The sequence below is a fragment of the Ctenopharyngodon idella genome, chromosome 6 (genome assembly GCF_019924925.1).
Source record: "Ctenopharyngodon idella isolate HZGC_01 chromosome 6, HZGC01, whole genome shotgun sequence".
NCBI lineage: Eukaryota > Metazoa > Chordata > Actinopteri > Cypriniformes > Xenocyprididae > Ctenopharyngodon > Ctenopharyngodon idella.
Genome location: NC_067225.1, coordinates 15400202 through 15418755, shown reverse-complemented (window position 1 = coordinate 15418755; position 18554 = coordinate 15400202). Strand labels below are relative to the sequence as shown.

General features: G+C 37.2%; 1 protein-coding gene across 2 annotated transcripts in view; it reads left to right on the top strand.

Moving 5' to 3' along the window:
* The first annotated feature begins 493 nt into the window (after positions 1 to 493).
* The window catches only part of ntn1a (netrin 1a), a 76397-nt gene continuing 58336 nt past the window's right edge, over positions 494 to 18554 (top strand). The window contains exon 1 of one of the 2 annotated variants that reach the window (XM_051896711.1): positions 494 to 2046. In XM_051896711.1, coding sequence (XP_051752671.1) covers positions 1029 to 2046 — 1018 coding nt within the window. In that variant the 5' untranslated portion in view covers positions 494 to 1028. The remainder of the gene's footprint in view (positions 2047 to 18554) is intronic. The other variant, XM_051896710.1, reaches the window with a different exon arrangement.

Genomic DNA, 18554 nt, shown 5'->3' with positions numbered 1-18554 from the left:
AATGTGTAAATCAAACTAAAGGAAGTCATTACCTTTGGCTGTAAAATAAAAAGGTAGCAAACGAAAACTTTTGTTATCAGAAAATTAAACTCATTGATAAAACCAAATTTAATTTCCCAATTCACAGATGTTTTATAAATGTATAGTTTTTTTAAGTCTCTCTGAAATAACTACAAAAAAAAAAAAAAAACTACAAAAAAGCATTATGTTTATCTTCTTCTCTAAACTATAGTCTCTCTGCTCTATAGTTTTTTTTTTTTTTTTTTTTTTTAAATAAATGAAATATGCGCCACAATTATAGAGCAAAGGCATTAAATATTAACTAAATTAGCCCACAAATTAAACCTCTATTCTGTTCAATTCTGTTCCATGTCTGCTCTGGTTTTATTGATAATCTACCAGTGGATGTCGTTGTTCTCTCTAGTGTCACTGCTGGAGATGAATGAGCTCAAAGCTCTGCGTAAAAGACGCGTCCGACCGACTCTTTCTCCATAGAGCAGAGAGAGGGAGAGAGAGAGAGAGAGAGAGAGAGAGAGAGAGAGAGCGGGACAACGTGAGTGTCTCCTATCTCACTAGAGCTCAAACTAACGGGATCTTCTTATATCATGCGCAGAGATTCAAGAACCAGACAAGTGAAAGCGCGTGTCCATTACTCAAGGAAAAAGAGAGCCAGTACGAACTTAGATTGCTTTGTGACTTTTCTGCTTTCGCTGAAGCGTTTGACGGAGGTACAGTGACCTGTGTGGAGATTTCTTCAGCGATTTTCTTTAATTGCGAAAGTGTAGGCTAAACATATTCGGATCTTCCGCAGTGGTTTAGATCAGGTATCCAGGAGTTTGCCCATGAGTTGGAGTCAGATATACAGCAGTTTCATATTTGGCACCGGTTTGATCGTGGTGTCATAGCGGCTTTGGATTGATCTCGCTCAGACTGTCAACTGATTTTCCCCTATTATATCTGCAAACAGTGAACGCATCTTCTCTTTAGAAGCTGTTTTTCAGCTCAGGAGAGCCTGAGGAAGGCGCGAGATGATGTTGAGGGTCTCGGATGCTTTGGTCACTTTGGTGACTCTTTACTGTGTGGTCAACGGGACTGTCGGCGGATACGGCATGAGCATGTTCGCCGCTCAGACCTCCCCACCGGATCCGTGTTACGACGAGAACGGTCACCCCAGAAGATGCATCCCCGATTTCGTGAACGCGGCGTTCGGGAAGGAAGTGCGCGCGTCCAGCACCTGCGGCAAAACACCGAGTCGGTACTGTGTGGTGACTGAGAAAGGAGATGAAAAGCACAGAAACTGCCACACGTGCGACGCGTCAGACCCAAAGAAATATCACCCACCTGCTTACCTAACCGACCTGAACAATCCTCATAATCTCACCTGCTGGCAGTCGGACAATTACATCCAGTATCCTCAAAACGTCACTTTAACATTATCCCTGGGCAAAAAATTCGAAGTGACCTACGTGAGTTTGCAGTTCTGCTCACCCCGACCAGAGTCTATGGCTATCTTTAAATCAATGGACTACGGCAAGTCCTGGGTGCCTTTCCAGTATTACTCGACCCAGTGTAGAAAGATGTACAACAAGCCCAGCAAAGCCACGATCACTAAGCAAAACGAGCAGGAAGCCATCTGCACAGATTCTCACACCGACATGCACCCACTCTCTGGCGGGTTGATAGCGTTCAGCACCCTGGACGGACGACCCTCCGCGCATGACTTTGACAATTCACCCGTACTTCAGGACTGGGTGACTGCCACTGACATTAAGGTGACTTTCAGCCGACTGCACACTTTCGGAGACGAAAATGAGGATGACTCGGAGCTGGCAAGAGATTCCTACTTTTACGCCGTGTCAGACCTGCAGGTCGGAGGCAGATGTAAGTGTAATGGACACGCGTCACGGTGCGTCAAAGACCGGGATGGAAACCTAGTGTGCGAGTGCAAGCACAATACAGCCGGACCAGAGTGTGACAGATGCAAACCGTTTCACTATGACCGACCCTGGCAGCGCGCAACCGCCAGAGAAGCCAACGAATGTGTCGGTAGGTCCAACTTTTTATTTCTGTGTCATCTCTGGAAAAAGCGCCTACAGCGAGAACATTTCACCAAACACATATCGTTGATCTTTCGTCGCACGTACAATTTGTTTGAGATAAGTTCGAAACCAGCCATGACTGCCAAGTGAAAAGTGCGGGTATTTTCTTTTTAAATTCAAGCATTTCGCATCTAATGAAGGGAACCATTACAGGATAACAATATATAGGCGACAGATTTATGGAGAAAGCGCAATGATTTGGAGGAAGATAAAAAAAAAATCAATTTTTTTTCAAAGACTTGAAATAATGGTAAATAAATAAGGTAGCTACTGTTGTCAGTCCTGAGTTAAACGAATAGAAATTATTACAGTCTATCATGATCTTATAGCCGATTTTTATCAATCTCGGCATCAAACAGCTCGAGGTTTGAATAAATGTAGGAAAATAGAATGAATATTTGAATAATGAAAATTTAATGAATGTTGAACTTTATTTTAAGGTCGACTTTTTCAGTCGATTTTACATACAATTATAGCCTGTAAAAGTTTACACTAAAATAAAACATATGGGAGCTTTAGAAACTTATGTTCGGCTAATGTGTTTTCTGTACGGCTCATTAGGTCAAAAAACGCGTTAAATATATTTAAAAAAAAAAAAAAAAGAAGTTTGCCATTTGTCCAACATAGCTTGTTAAGATGCGCGTTAATGTTTATTTTATAAGCAATGACACAAACTAGATATTTCAATACAGTTTAAATAAAAATAATTTAAAAAATAATATTCATAGTGTGTATTATTAGTTTAGGAGAAAATATGTATCCGGTATCAACACGCATAATGAGAAAAAAAAAAAAATAAATTGAACAGGTGTCTTTAGAGACTGAAGCGAGAAAACAAACATACCATTTTGTCGTCTAAAGAGCAATGTGATAAAAGTCTGCCAACGAACCGCCTCGTGTTGTGACCCGTGCACTCACTTTTATCAATGTCATTAAAATACATTTTCAGACATATCCTTTAAGGAATATTTGGCCTACTTTATTTATTAAGCTTTAATAAAATCGTTTTATTTCGAGTTATATCACAAACAAAATACAGATAAAAGACTACAAACTATCGAATTAAGTTATATCGGCGGCGCCGGTTAGATTCCCAAGTATTTATTTACATAATATTAATATTTACTCTCAGAAAAAAAGGTACAAAAGCTGTCACTGGGACAGTACCCTTTCAAAAGGTACACCTTTGTACCTAAAGAGTGCATATTACTACCTCAAAGATACATATCAATACCAAAAGTTTACAAATTATAGTACCTAAATGGTACATATTATAACTTTCTTAAAGGGTATACCGTTTTTTCATGAGAGTGTTTTTATTGATATTTTATTAAGCATTTGTAAAAATGTAAAAATAGGCTATTTTTTGTATGCACAGAAATTTTGTAATACACATTATCACTGTATGATAAACTAGCTGGGGGAACATGAATCTTTAGCCTATTGCTTACGCCAAAAATAAAGAAATGAAAACATATCATTTACTTTAATGAATGAAGAACATAATTTATAAACTAAATTAAAACTCATAATTTGCACTGAATTGTCTGGCCACTTTTAAACCGGCCTACACCAAGCTGAAGCACAGTTAAAGCAGTCTCTTTATCAGCACTCTGAAAGATAAGATAACTGGGTTATTAAAAATGCTTATGGGTCCAGCAGATGCATATAATACCTGCAGATTAAAACATTCCTTAAAATAAAATATTTAGCATTTCTGTGATTTCACTTTGCCAACACTGTTAAACAGAATATTTGAAAGAAAAACAGTGTACCTCTCTGGATAAAACTATCTGCATCTTAAAACATGATGAAGAATTATAATATTTTAATACATTACATATCTATTTAATGAGTCTATTACTTTAGTGACATTCATTGCTGATTTTCTGTCAGTGTGAAAACCTAAGCAGTCTGTATGGAATGAGGATGCACTGTCAATTAAACATGCAAATAATAATGTCTGGTCCTGCGTAAACAAATCTGAATCATCATACTGAAAAGAGCCTGATAATCATCATATGTCATCCATCACGCATTTCTGAAGCAAATTTTGCACCTGCCCAGTTTTCGATGTCTGTTTTGACTCATCTTAGAGGAGAAGAGCTTGTTCTTATTCTCCTTTCTCTAAGTAAGCCCTAAATATCCGCAACTAGAAATGTAAACAAACTAGTTTAGACGCCACTGTCGCACAGGCGAAATGAATTGCTCCCCTGTATCCTTGACACTTTATTTTTACCGGGCCTGCATGTGTGAGTCTTGTGTGGGGCACAAAAGATCGTCACTCACAGCATCCATCTTGCTGTCAGCGAGCCGATGCTTTTACCGAACATTCCTCGGCTGTGTTTTTCCTGAGCGCAGTGCCATCAGATCCAGTGCCGAAATGAAAAGAGAGTGCAAGAGAATGAAAAGGAGTGAAGAAGTGAAAAGACAGGAGTAAAGGGGTGGCCAACGTTAAAGCAAACAGAGCTTAAACAGGAGAAGAAAGAGCCGTGTGACACCTCTGAGCGAGGGCAGAGCCCAAGGGAAAAGCTTTGTGTGTGTGTGTGAGGGCAAACACCTATAGAAACACTATGGCAACCTCTCATTCATAACCCAAACCTAAATATGGAAATGTATGTTGTAAATGATCTGACTGAGGGTTTGGTCCTCTTTCATCACTACTGTATGTAGGAGAAACATTTCGGCATTCTGGCAAGTCTTTGTTGGTCCTAATATGTGTTCATGTACTAGACTGAACTGAAAGGAAAATTCATTAAGGAGCTCAAGGGATGCTATAAATTCCATTTACCAAATATCATAAAATTATAGATATTTGATAGAATGATTTGAGGTAATGTGAGAGGTTTTAAAGTGAGTGAAACACAGTGTTGAGAGAGAGAGTATTTAATAGATAGCGATCAATAGCTAGGACTGCAAAGAGACCTAGGTTTCACTTAAACTGCACTTAACTGATTGGATCCTCCAGTGGAAAAGGAACCGTATAAACCCCTGAGTGCCCCGTTAATGTGGCCTTAGGGTATTGATCAGCTAAATGCCATTGAGAAGCATAATTCTTTAATGCATTGAGCCACAGTCTGAAAGCCTGTCAAGAATACAAAATAAGAAGGCCACCCAATGAAATAGGAATGTCAATCCATACTTGGGAACATTCAAATTATTATTATATTACAAACAAATAAAGCCATATTTATGTATATAGTCTTCATACAATACAGATTGTTTCAAATCAGCTTCACAGTAAACAGGAAAATAACTGTTAATATTATAAAATTAATCAATTATGAAAATTTTAATTTTGGCTGTAAAGCATATCTACAGAAGACAAAAAGGTCATTATTCAGCTTCAGTGTTGATTCAATTCAGTTTCAAAATTCATCAATTCTGAAACAAATTCAATTCAAGCTATAAAGCATTTGCTGCATTCTTGGTTTATATGCACTTTAAAATGCCTTTTCATTCAGACTTATAGTAAGCATACATTTCGAAGAGGATTTTCTTTTAGGCTTCGCTCCCTGGAGTACACCAGATGAGGCAGCAAAAAATGTTTTAGTAAAGAGAAGGAAATGTTAAAGAGGAATGTATTCTTGATGACAGAAGGGTTCGTGTTTAATCTCAGACTGTGGTTTTAGATGAATCGGGGATGATTCTCTGTCCTCTATTGTTGGAAGTAAAGCATATCGCTGTCGGAATCCAAATGGTTTCTCTTGTATTTCCCGCATGTACTTGTTTCTCTGTCACAAAGTTACGTTTAACTCCCTAGCATCTCTCCTACATGCCAAACCACAACATGACTCTGCCAGTTTGAACAGATTGTCTCACATAGTTACTGCATGATCTCCTTGAACATTAAATACACACTTGGAAGTGTTTTAAAGCTCTCTTGGGCCTGATTCTGAAATTCTTGACTGGCAGTGCAGGTTGATATGCTGAAGGCATGAATTAGGTGGACCCATCAGGGTAATCTCCAAGGACATTTTAATCATGTTTTAGAGGAAATAAAGTACTGTCAATTTGGTCTTCTCAAAAGTAAAGGAATAGTTCAAAAATTTTAATTCTGTCATTATTTACTCACCTTCATGTTGTTTCAAACTCATCTTCTGCAGAACACAAAATAACATATTTGAAGAATGTTTCAGTTGCTTTTGTCCATAAAATAAGTGTGTTCAAAGTCAGTGGGGTCCAAAAGTTCCAAAATGGACATAAAAGTAATCCATACAACTCCAGTGGTCTAGTATACTTTGTATGTTGAAAAGACTGAAATTTAAAGGGTTAGTTCATGCAAAAATGAAATTTCTGTCATCATTTACTCACCCTCATGTCATTCTAAACTCATAAGGCTTTTATTCATCTTCAAAACACAAATGAAACATATTTAATGAAGAGATTTCTGTCCCTCCACACTCTTAAAATTGCTGGGTTGTTCCAACCCATGTTTGGGTCAAATATGGACAAACTCAATTGTTGGTTTAAATTTTTAAATAAACAACCCAGCATTTTTAAGAGTGTGAATGTCCATTCCACCAAAACTTTGATGCTTCAAAAAGTTCATAAAGAGATTGTAAACCAAATATACATGTATTGAGCAGTTTAATCCAAGTCTTCTGAAGAGACATGATCACTTTATATGATTAACAGATTTAATTTAACTTTCAATTTAAAGCTGCAGTCCATAAGTTTTGCCTTGGGTTGTGCATCGGCACGGCTCCTCAGCGCGGATGAATCTAATGTTTGCTGTCAGTCACCACACCAATGGATACTATACTTCGGAATCACAGATTGTAGTCTTGGAAGTATGACCAAAATAAGAATTTTCACCAGAAAATGTCATCGGAACAAGTAAGTAACAAATCTGCCACTTTTGTTCTGACCAACTGAGAAAAAATTACAATAAATCGCGCTACCAATGGTGATTAAATCTAACGATCACATTAAACTGTGCAAATTATTATTATTGTTACACTTTGTTCTCAAATTGTTAATGTTAACAACATCAGCATTGCGTGACTACGTGTATTTAGTGTGTATTAGCGTTACCTGTAGATTTCAACTTCTGTACAGTCTAATCTCTAATGTTAATTTGTCATACAATACAATCCACCATCAAAATGATAAGTTTAATTATTCCAGCTGCTGTGAGAAAGGCTATAAATGATCCATCAGCTACAGCATCCTCACAATCACATGCAATATAGCCTACTAGCTGGGACTCCTTCTTTATGTAAGCAGACGTGACGTAATGACTTTTAACGGGTGAAAATTAACGGGTGAGTAAATGATGACAGAATTTTTGGGCGAACTATCCCTTTAAGTAGTGATTTACTCTCAAATCAAATCAAATCAAATCACTGATCAACTCATGTATACTCACGCCCAAATCAAATTTGGCAACACATCAATAATATCAAACCTCATTGGTGCTTGTATCATGACGTTAAGTCAGGTGACATGCAAGTACCAGTGATGTTTATTGTTAATGACACATCACCATATTTGGTTTGGGATCAGACTTGGATTAAATCACTGGATCTGTATGGTGCTTGAAAGTTTTGGGCCCCATTGTCTTATATTGTATGGTCAAAAAAACAAACAAAAAAACAAAAAATTTGTAATGAAAAATGTAAATGATGACAGAATTTCCATTTTTTGGGTGATTTTTTTCTTTTAATGAAAAGCTAAAATTAAAGCACTTGTATTTAATAACCAACTTTTTAAAAATGTATTTAAATATATAAATCCTTTAGTTCAGTAATACAGCAGGGTGTTAAATATGTTTGTCAGATTTGCTAGACAATCAGCCATCAGTAATCTCTGTGTTTTTGTCTATGCCAGTAAAAGTTAATGTTTTAGCTGCCACGTGGCTTTTATAAATCACCGTCTCTAATCTTCAAAGCTACCGATGGATCAAATAGTCTCACCTATCAAGCAAAATTGGGTGAGATGTGAGATGAGAAACCTGACGGAGCTTTTGCACTTTGCTCTGCTGCATCACTGTTGTTCCTCACTACTGTTCAAAGGGGATGAATTACCATCATAGACGTGTAGCGGATCATTTCTCTAACGAGTGACCACATTTCCCAGAACGCTTATCAGTGTTTACTGGTGTTCAACTTGTTTTGTAAAGCGCAGGCGAACAAAGCCTTCTCATATGCACGTAACTCTAGTGAAGGAATTTTGAGAACTGTCTTCATCCTCTGCAGATGCATCAAGCAAATACAGCAAACACTATGAACACAAACACCTAGAAGTTCTGAACCACCTGTTTGTGATTGTACAACATGAATGTTTTCCACTAGCAAGTGAGCAAGCTCATTAGCTCTTTCATGTTACTCCATATCGGCTGCCAGGTTTTTGACAGGAACAGTGATCAAAAACAATGTTTTTTGAGAATTTGGACTCAAGACTATGATGCACAAGCCCAGCCTCTTCAGGAGAACTAGAGATATAAGGGTGCATTGAGCTGGCTGTGGGGCAGGCTGTGTGTTTTTGAGAAGGCCCAGACCTCCTGGCGAGATCAGTGCTGGCGGAAAGCCCACGCTGAGGCTCTGCTGTAGGGGGGTGAGTATATTTCCAGAGGAGAGCCTGGCTCTAGAGCCGAATACTCTGCAGCAAACTCAACCTGATGCCTGCCAGGCTGCAGCGCACTAGGCCCAAACCAGCCATCTGCATCTCGTTTAACTAGACGCCACCACACGCACACACACACAGGCTCTGAAACATGAGGGTTAGCACACACATATCGCGCACACACGGGATGGTATGTGTAAGAATATGATAATGCTGCTTCTCTTTGCACTCATGGATAGTTTTAATTTTAAATTAGATTGAATTCAAGGTCGATGCCATTTGGATGCTCATAAGTGATGGAGCATTACTGTGCCCAGTTTGTGAGAGAATATTATTAAGTATATCTGATGTCATTTTCTAGGATTTAGCTTTAGATTGCTGGTAATTGTCAAGTTTTGAGGGAACTGGACACCAAAGCTGATTATAAATGGAAGTCAAAACAATTTATTCATCAGTTTGACAATGTTTAACAATGTCCAAATATCTGTCTTCCCATCTTACCACAAATACATCTGTGGTCGGAGCACTTGAACGTTGTTTTGAAATACAATGATCTGGCTTGTTATGCAAGGACACATTGACAGCTGCAGGCCAACGTATGAAAAGTGTATATCGACAGGATAGAAGTATCTCAGGCAGAACGATGGCTCGTGAACAGAGAATATTGAGCCATGCTTGTTTCAAGAGCTGAAGCCTGCTGGGACTGGCATTTAAAGTATTTTTTTCATGACTCAATTCCAACTCTGAGGAGCAATGTGTCTGATGTGTTATTGTTCTTATTGTTGTTATTTTATGATAGAGTTGAGTTGGAGTTTATTGATTGTTTAATTATGAACACCTGATAATACTCACAGATTATGTATAAGATCATCTAATGAGCAGTGATCCAGCAAACTTAAGAATATTTTTTTTATGCTTCCCCTGATAAGAATTGGATACATCTTAAAAAGGACATTAGAATGAGAAAATCTGAGGAGGAGTGCATCTTATTTTAATCATAACGTGATTAAATAAAATATCTGAGGCAAAATATCCCTGCATGGACTATATATATATAAAACGGTTAGTTCCTGTCCTTGATTCTGATTGGTCAATAGCTGTGTTTTATTCACGATAAAACACGGCTATGACCGCTTCACCCAACGGTTCTGTGTATCACTACACAACACCCTTAGCAACCACTTTTAACAACGTAAACTGTATGTTCTCAATTGATATTGTTCATTGAAGCTTACTGTATTATGTAGAAGAGTATTGTGAGAAAAAGATCGAGTGAGCGAGTTTATTACCTGCATTCAGATTTAGCATTTTCCTTCAGGTCAGTCCTATGTTCATAATAAAAAATCTGTTTAAATGTCCGATGTATTATCTTGTCCTTTTAACAGTTAAGGGGTTTTCCTGTGACTGACAGCGCTAGTCAAAGAATTTGTCAGTTGCGTCTTGTTCCGTGTTCACAACAATTCAGTCTTTTCAAAGTAAAAGTCTTCGCTACTGACTGACACATTTATAAAGACAGTCTTTGCCGCCATCTAATGGCGTAATAATGTAACTTCTGTTGCTGTTCACGGTCAGGGACTATTTTTTCCAGCGGAAGGAAGGCTTTAGTGAAAGTTTACTTCATGAAAGTTGCATTGATACATATTTTTGGCTTTAATATTTGTATTGTGTGGTAACCGTTTTATAAAAGCAATAAGGTACGAGAGGCTGTGCTGTATCGTGAATAAGTTACGGCTGAAGGGCGTTGTTAGGCATGACGCGAAGCATCCTATATATATATATATATATATATATATATATATGAATATTAACGCAAGATTTGGAATGCTTCAGACTGATTTGGCTGATTTTATGCATTATGTTCATGACTTACTGAATTTAAAAGTTATTTTACACTTCCAGCTTTAATATCCAATTTTATCTGTGTTGAATAATGTTATTTTTACACATAGAAGCGAAACAGCTTGGTTTGTATTTCTGAGATTCAAAGTTTGGGAATTTATAAATAAGCCTTACAGTTTGTCAGAAAAGACATTTATAACACAATGTGACAGTATTTTGCTAAATTTTGGAAGTAAAAAAATCAAGGTCAGTCAAAGATTGAAAGTCTTTTTTTCTTCTTTTGTTTGTTGTGTGTATAACAATATTGCCACTGCTTAATCCCACAAACATATGGCATGAAAAAGGGACAGCATTTACAAAATTATCACTGCACAGAACACACTCATATACAAGAAAAAACTGCATGGTTAAGACTTTATATTGGCATCTCAGTGGATTTTCTCTACCTCCCTAAGGCAAAACATTCATTTTTGAGGCTTTTGGTTGATATTACTTGTCTGATACATAATGGAACACAGATTCCCTTTACAAGCCCATGAAGAGGAAACCTTGAGCTTGTTTCTGAAAGAAGGAGAATGTGAAAGTTTCAAGATGGAGACAAGTTTTTCTGAGTGTTTTGAAGGAAGCTAGGTTGCTTCTGCTCCAAACTGCTTCTCCTACACACTCTAGAACTTATCATGACTTATTATGACTACATTTTATAATTTCAGGCAGGTTCATGTTATCACTTCACAGATTCAAAGCTGTTTCTTAGGAACATGGGGAATGTCATCCCTCATTGTCTGCATTGTTAGTGTGATACAGAAATAAAGCAGTCTCCACATCACTGACGGGAACCAGCTGAGGATAAATTGGCTGACTCTCACAGCACAAACATAGTGTCTCCTGCCTAGAAGTCTGATAGTGTTCACACAGAGTAAATGAAGCTAACTCAGATTTGTTTAATAAAAGTAATAATAACAATATATAATATTATTAAAATATTAATACATTTATACATAAATTAATACATAATTTATAAATATATATATATATTTTAACATCGGCATGCAGCGGAAGTTATGATAGTCTTTTCTTTCCTATTTAGATTTTCTTCCCTATTTTTGGCCAGGCTTCTCAGGGCGTGTTGCCGTCACAAGACATTAACGACGTGTCTCCCTCACGGGATGGGGTGCAGCTCTTGATGGCCGTCCAGCCAGTGGGCTTTGGGGGATCCTTCATCTTCATTGGCACATAAATTGCCTAGAAATAAGAGCAGTGTTTCTCTGAAACACTTCCTCCCACACTTGAGGGGCTATCATGTATTGGTCCGCACAGACAACACCTCGGCATCTCGCATTGGATCACTTACGCGATCTCCCTTTTCTATGAGGTATGTGGAGTGGCTTCACCTCTAGGGGTTAGGGCCCACTCCACTAAAGTGTTGAGTCTTCCAAAGCTCTCGCTTGGGGTGCACCCTTGCAAGATGTTTGTGCTGTGGCAGGATGGTCCTCTCCACACATATTCATCGGGTTTTATATTCTGGACAGGGATTCAACTCCAAGTTCTCAAGTACTTCAGGGCTGATCCACTCAACAACTGTCTGTGCGAAAACACAGCCTTATGGGGCAGGCATTGTCCAGTGGTGTGGCGAAGTTGGTATTGAGTTCCCATAGCACCAAGCCATAATGCGCCGTTGAGTTCCACTTGAAAGTGAACGTCTCAGGTTATGTATGTAACCCATTTCCATGAAAAAGACGAATGTGTCAGGCTGCCACACCCCAGCCATACATGCACGTCGTTTTCAGACAATTAGAATCTGGCGACACACTTGTATGATGTCTATTTATAGTTTCAGTGATGTACTACACTACATTGCTGCGTCATCACGTTCACAATATCCCTCATTTAAATAATTCCCGACATACGCAAAAAAAGGGGTGAGGCCTGGTTGAGTTGTGTTAGCAGTAGGGGTGTAACGGTACATGTATTCATTCAGACAGTCACACAACGAATACAATCGGTCACAGGCGATCCACACTCCAATCCAGAAGGGGGCGTGCGTGGTAATTCACCAGTAAAAAGCTCAGAAGAAGAGACGATCCATGGTATGTTTACATGTAATCTCTCAACCAGTGTTTTCTCAACTGCGGAAAGATATCAATAAAACAGCTTGAGAATAATATCTCACGTAGCATTACATTTAGTGTCGACAACATGTTATTTCGCAAGAGAAATGAACTCTAGAGAGGAGCATTTCATATATCATCTGTATTAGCCTTTTCATTATATTTACTTACGGAGCCCCTAAAGAGACATGGTGGTGGAAAAAATTTGGGATGGGAGGAAATTTTTTTTCCAAATCTTTTGCATTCCCTTGCAAAACGTTTGCGTTCCTAAACATTGTTAAAACACAAATGACAGCTATTTCCAATCATAGTAACGCAGACAACGAGCTACAACAACCCAATTTTCCTCAAACAACCTTTATAATATAAATTGGTCTCTATGAGCAGGCAGCGGTGAGACAAGTCCGAAGGGACCGTCTGAAAAGTGCAAAACCCAAAACCCTTTTGCTCATTTTATATTATGAAAAATACTCAATGTCACTGTAACAATTTAATGTATGTTTAAATAAATTTGTCATGAAAACAAGTTATGACAGCCACTGTGTAAAAGATAATATTTAAACATGATTTGGAGTAGGAAACTAACTTTATAATTGGATTTAGAAGTTAATGCAAAACATAACTTATGTGCAATTTACATTTTTATTATTATTATTATTATTTGTGTGTTGATTATTATATCTATAAATAAATAGCAACTGAATTTAATCATTTTGGCTCTGTTGTTAATTGTAACCGTAATATTATAATAATGTGCAAGAAAGGGCTCCCTATATAGTTTACAGCATTAGCTGAAATAATTTTTTTTTTTTTATCCTGAAGAAAATTTGGTAACACTTTATTTTAGGGTCTTTTAACTAGTTGCTTATTAGCATGCATATTACTAGGATATTGGCTGTTTATTAGTAATTATTAAGCAAATATTAATGACTTATTCTACATGACCTTATTCTACATTCTTAATCCTACACAATACCTAAACTTAACAACTAACTTACTAACTATTAATAAGCAGTAAATTAGGAGTTTATTGAGGGAAAAGTTGTAGTTAATAGTGAATACATGTTCCCTATACTAAAGTGTTACTGAAAATTTTAATTATGACTGAATTTAAATACAGAGACACATTTCTTAAAAAAAAAAAAAAAAGTTTAATAATAAAAAAAAAGAAGCAGTTTTATGTTTAGTTTTCTCCCCCCGCTGTACCAAACCTGTACCGAACCGTGAATTCAAAACCGAGGTATGTACCAAACCATCATGTTTGTGTACCGTTACACCCCTAGTTATTAGCGTGTTGAAACTTGCGGTTATGGTAAAGGCTGTGACATTTCCGAAACAAGCTTGAAGCAGTTAACCAGTCACAACACACTGTTCCTGAGTGGCTTTATAGAGATCGGTCAGACTGTTGCAGACAGATTGGGAAGAGATGTGCTGGAATACTGTAAAATATATGAAAAATAATGTGTTTTTTGAACATTCAAGCATGAAATTCTGTTTTAGTAGATCTCCAAAACAAAATCAAGACTTTGAAAAAGGGCATAATAAGTCCTCTTTAGGTTATGAGGTCACATTAATTTTAAAAGGATATTGATGTGCATGGATAAATCAGTTATAATAAATAATGTGATATTTTATAAAAAATAAGGATTGTCATTTCATGGTGACTTGGTGAACTCAACAATTTTTTAAATACAGTATTATTTTTTTGGTCTTTTCGCCAAATTAATTATTATTATTTTTTGGGTGAGGAGAAAAGGAAGAATTAGGATCGAGAATATACCTTGCAGTGCCTAATTGAGCATCACACATGTGGGAACAGATGTGCTAACCGCTAGGTCACGCCCTAACATAACCACCTTTTTACAGTATTCATTCAATAACATAAATTTTTGTCTTAGGCGTATTCATTTCTAGCTTATTACAAGTTCACAAACTTGCTCATTGGCTGTGAATTTTAGCACTATAAGGATAGCTCTCTCATATATCATACAATTGTGTAATTTATTGGCTGTTTCTGTGCCTTTAGGGTAAGACAGTTGACTTCACTCTTGATGGCATTTACACCTCTCTTAAATCACAGTCCTGCAGTGCTGTTCAGACTCACCCTTGTTGATACCTGTTTCCTCAGTCAGCGCCAGCCGGCATTGTTTACAGTAGGCACAGAAGAGGATTGTCTGCTCGCCTATTGATGTCTGGCCCTCGAGGCGAAGAAACGACTAAATGAATTAATTGAGCCTTTTATTCTGTAGTGAAAGCTTGTGTCAACCTCTCTCAGCTGTGGTTTGGCAAAACACAGCAATAAATGAGGGATGTTATGAAGATTCAGTGAGACAGATGATTGTGAGCAATTGAGCAATTTTACTTTTTGGCACAAAGTAATGCTTAATTTTACTTTTTACAGATGGAGACTGTAAAATTTAGTGTTTCATCGTTATTGTGAATTATTTTAATACACATTTACTGGCAGTTGTTTTCAATGTAATTTTATTTTACGTATTTACGTTGTATTATGTAATTTACAGTATATTTCATATATATACCTCACACTCTGTCACTATTGGCCTGTCATGCTGTAGAGCAAAATCAATGACAGTTCCTAACAGGTAACTTGTACACACAAGAAAAATTTTTCAGATCTATCACCACACTCTGCCAGAATAAACATCAGCCGGATATTTTCCATTTAGTCTGCCAGGAGAATGTACTGCTGAGATTACAGTCATGGATGAAACAGTTGAATAGAGTCAGAGTGAAGAGCTTATGACAAACATCTGTACCTCTATTTCTAAAACCAAATTCTTGCGTACTGTAAATTTAGGAAAGAGAATGTGCTTTACTGAAGAAACCCTGTTCATCTTCTCATGTTCTGTTTTAGGTATGAGAGACCACAAATGCAATTTTAATAGCCTGCATGAAAAAAATATACACAACTATTTAAAAGTTTGGGGGCTGTAAGTTTCTTATTTGATAAAAAAGATACAGCAAAACAGTAATATTTAATATAATTGTTTTCTATTTTAATATATTTTCAAATGTAATTTATTCCTGTATCAGCAAAGCTGAATTTTCACATGATCCTTCAGAAATCATTTCTAATATGCTGCTCGAGTAACATTTTTTTTATTATTATCAATGTTGAAAACAATGTTGAAAACTGCATAAATGTTTTGTGGAAACCATGATAATGTATTTACTGTTACTTTTAATCAATTTCATGTGTCCATGTGTTCAAGTGAATTTTAATTTCATAAGAGAGAGAGAGAGAGAGAGAGAGAGAGAGAGAGAGAGAGAGATAGAGAATCTTACTGACCCCAAACACATTTCAACTGTCCTCCATGAAGATTTCTAGGATTTGAGGTTTTGTCAAAATTGCCCCTATTTGGGTGTGAACAAAAAATGCAGTTTTTATGTGTGCCCCTTTAAATGCAAATGAGCTGCTGCTCCCTGCCCACTTTCCAAAAGAGGGCAGAGCTTTAACAGCTCACGCTTCAGTTGTTCAACAACAACAAAGCTGGAGAATCTCACGCAGCCAAAATAACGATTGTCGGTAATGGTGTTCAGCCTTACATTGTTCAAACCGGAGTCGGACACTGATGGAGAGAAGTTACAGCTTTTAGAATGCAACTGGATGTTTCTGAATGGTTAGTGGATAAATTTATGTACTTGCTGTGGAGTTGATTCAACTCACTGACTAGCATGTGCCATCATGTTAATCTTTTGTGGATGGAAACATGCAGATTAAGGGGCGGTAATATTATAATAAGATCCCCTTCCTATGTCACAAGGGGAGCGAAATTGTTCGTTTTTTCACATGCTCGCAGAGAAAGGCTTGCCAAAGCAAAGTTACTAGGTTGTCCTTTTTTTTTTTTTCCCCCACATTTTCTGGGTTGGTAGATGCACCGGGGACCAGATTATAGCACTTAAATACGGAGTCAGATTTTCATGATATTCCCCCTTTAACTAGTACTATCATTATTTTGCTTATTCATCATTGAGATCTCTTAGACAACATCAACCATGAAAACAAAACATTAAGGATAATAAAAAAGAGAACAGGCATGCGAACACATAATAGAAATCAAAAAATCATATATTTTTGTATTTTAAAAGTTCCTATTAGCCTTTTTTTTTTTTTTAAACACAAACAACTGCATTAAATGACAGCGTCTGGAAGGAGGTATTCCCTACTTTTTCCTTATGAGGTGAAACGCAGGTCTGCTGCCGCTCTAGATTCATGGCCCTCGTGCTGGCGGCTGTTTTGAAGCCAGTTAAAGTGTCAGTACACTGTTAACACAGATCATAAACAGAGCTGTAAACAGTGCAGAAACACTGACACATTCCATGTGCACTGCTCGGCATGACCTTTTCTCTTATTCTCTTCATTGACTTAAACACCGCTGCCCCGGTATAGGTTTTGAATTGATGACCTCAGCTTAGGGTGGTTTCTGCGTGGAGGGCAAGTGTTTGGGCTGGATTCTTAGCCAAACCAAACATACAGTGAAGAAAAAAAGGAAATGAGCAGAGAAAGATAGAGAGAGAAGGGATTCAGTGTGGTACAGTGTGACGTAAAAAAGCATATACGCTGACACAGTTCATAATGCAACCATGATACAATTAACGTTTTTTTTTACGTAACATTTGAGCTCAGTCTCAAGAGTCCCTGCTACAGTGTTATTATTATGTAAAAATAATAGTACTTTTGAAATTTGGCTTATTATTTTCTTTTCAAATTTTTCAAATTCTTTTAATATTTTATTCTGATCAAATCAATACCTAGTAAGCAGATTTTTATTGATGCGTTATGTATTGAAGCTTTAAAGGGTTAGTTCACCCAAAAATGAAAATTCTGTCATTAATTACTCACCCTCATATCGTTCCACACCCGTAAAACCTTTGTTCATCTTTGGAACACAAATTAAGATTTTTTAGATAAAATCCGATGGCTCAGTGAGGTCTCCATTGCCAGCAAGATAATTAACACTTTCAATGCCCAGAAAGGTACTAAAAACAGTTCATGTGACTACAGTGGTTCAACCTTAATGTTATGAAGTGACAAGAATACTTTTTGTGCGCCAAAAAACAACAAAAAAATAACGACTTTATTCAAAATTATCTAGTGATGGACAATTTCAAAACACTGCTTCATGAAGTTTCGAAGCTTTACAAATCTTTTGTTACGAATCAGTGGTTCGGAGCGTGTATCAAACTGAAATTTCAATGGTTCACGTGTATATATATATATATACATATATATATATAATATCAGTTCTATATTACATATTTTTCAGACTCTATGAACTAATTGTAAGTTAATATTGAGCACAGAATATGTCCAGTTATTTAATTTTGCTCCACCAATGAAAATAGTTCCAAAAGCAATATTTCATAACTGACGGCCTGTCTGGAAACACAGACAACAGAAATATCAGCTCTTTTTGAACTTAGCATGTCCAATCAAATTAGAGGAGGAAACTAACTGCTTATAATGTTCGTATGTATAGATTAAGTCCAATTTAGTAGTAGTAGTAGAAGAACAGCACAGAGCTGGCAGTGTACAGCATGCCCGCAGACTTCTTTCTCTCAGTGAGAAACAACAACATCAATGAAAAACAGATCCGCATCTCTCTCGCTCCTTGTTTCTGGGTTACCACCTGAGGTGCGACCCATGGCACTTGAGGTTTGATGTGTCCGGTAGGTCTGTCGACGGGACCACCAGCGGTGAGCATGAGCGCATCGTCCCTGAGGCAGCAGTTCCTGCGGCAACCGCCTCTCTGTGATTAATGGCTGTATGAAATTACGTGTGTTTAACTATACACTTTGTCCTGGACCCCCTCACACACCCCAGCAGAGCTTTTGCCCTACCTCATAGGAAAGTTATGAGGTATGTTCTGAAGGATGTAGCAGTGTAAATATACTACAGGATTTAAGGTGAACACTAACT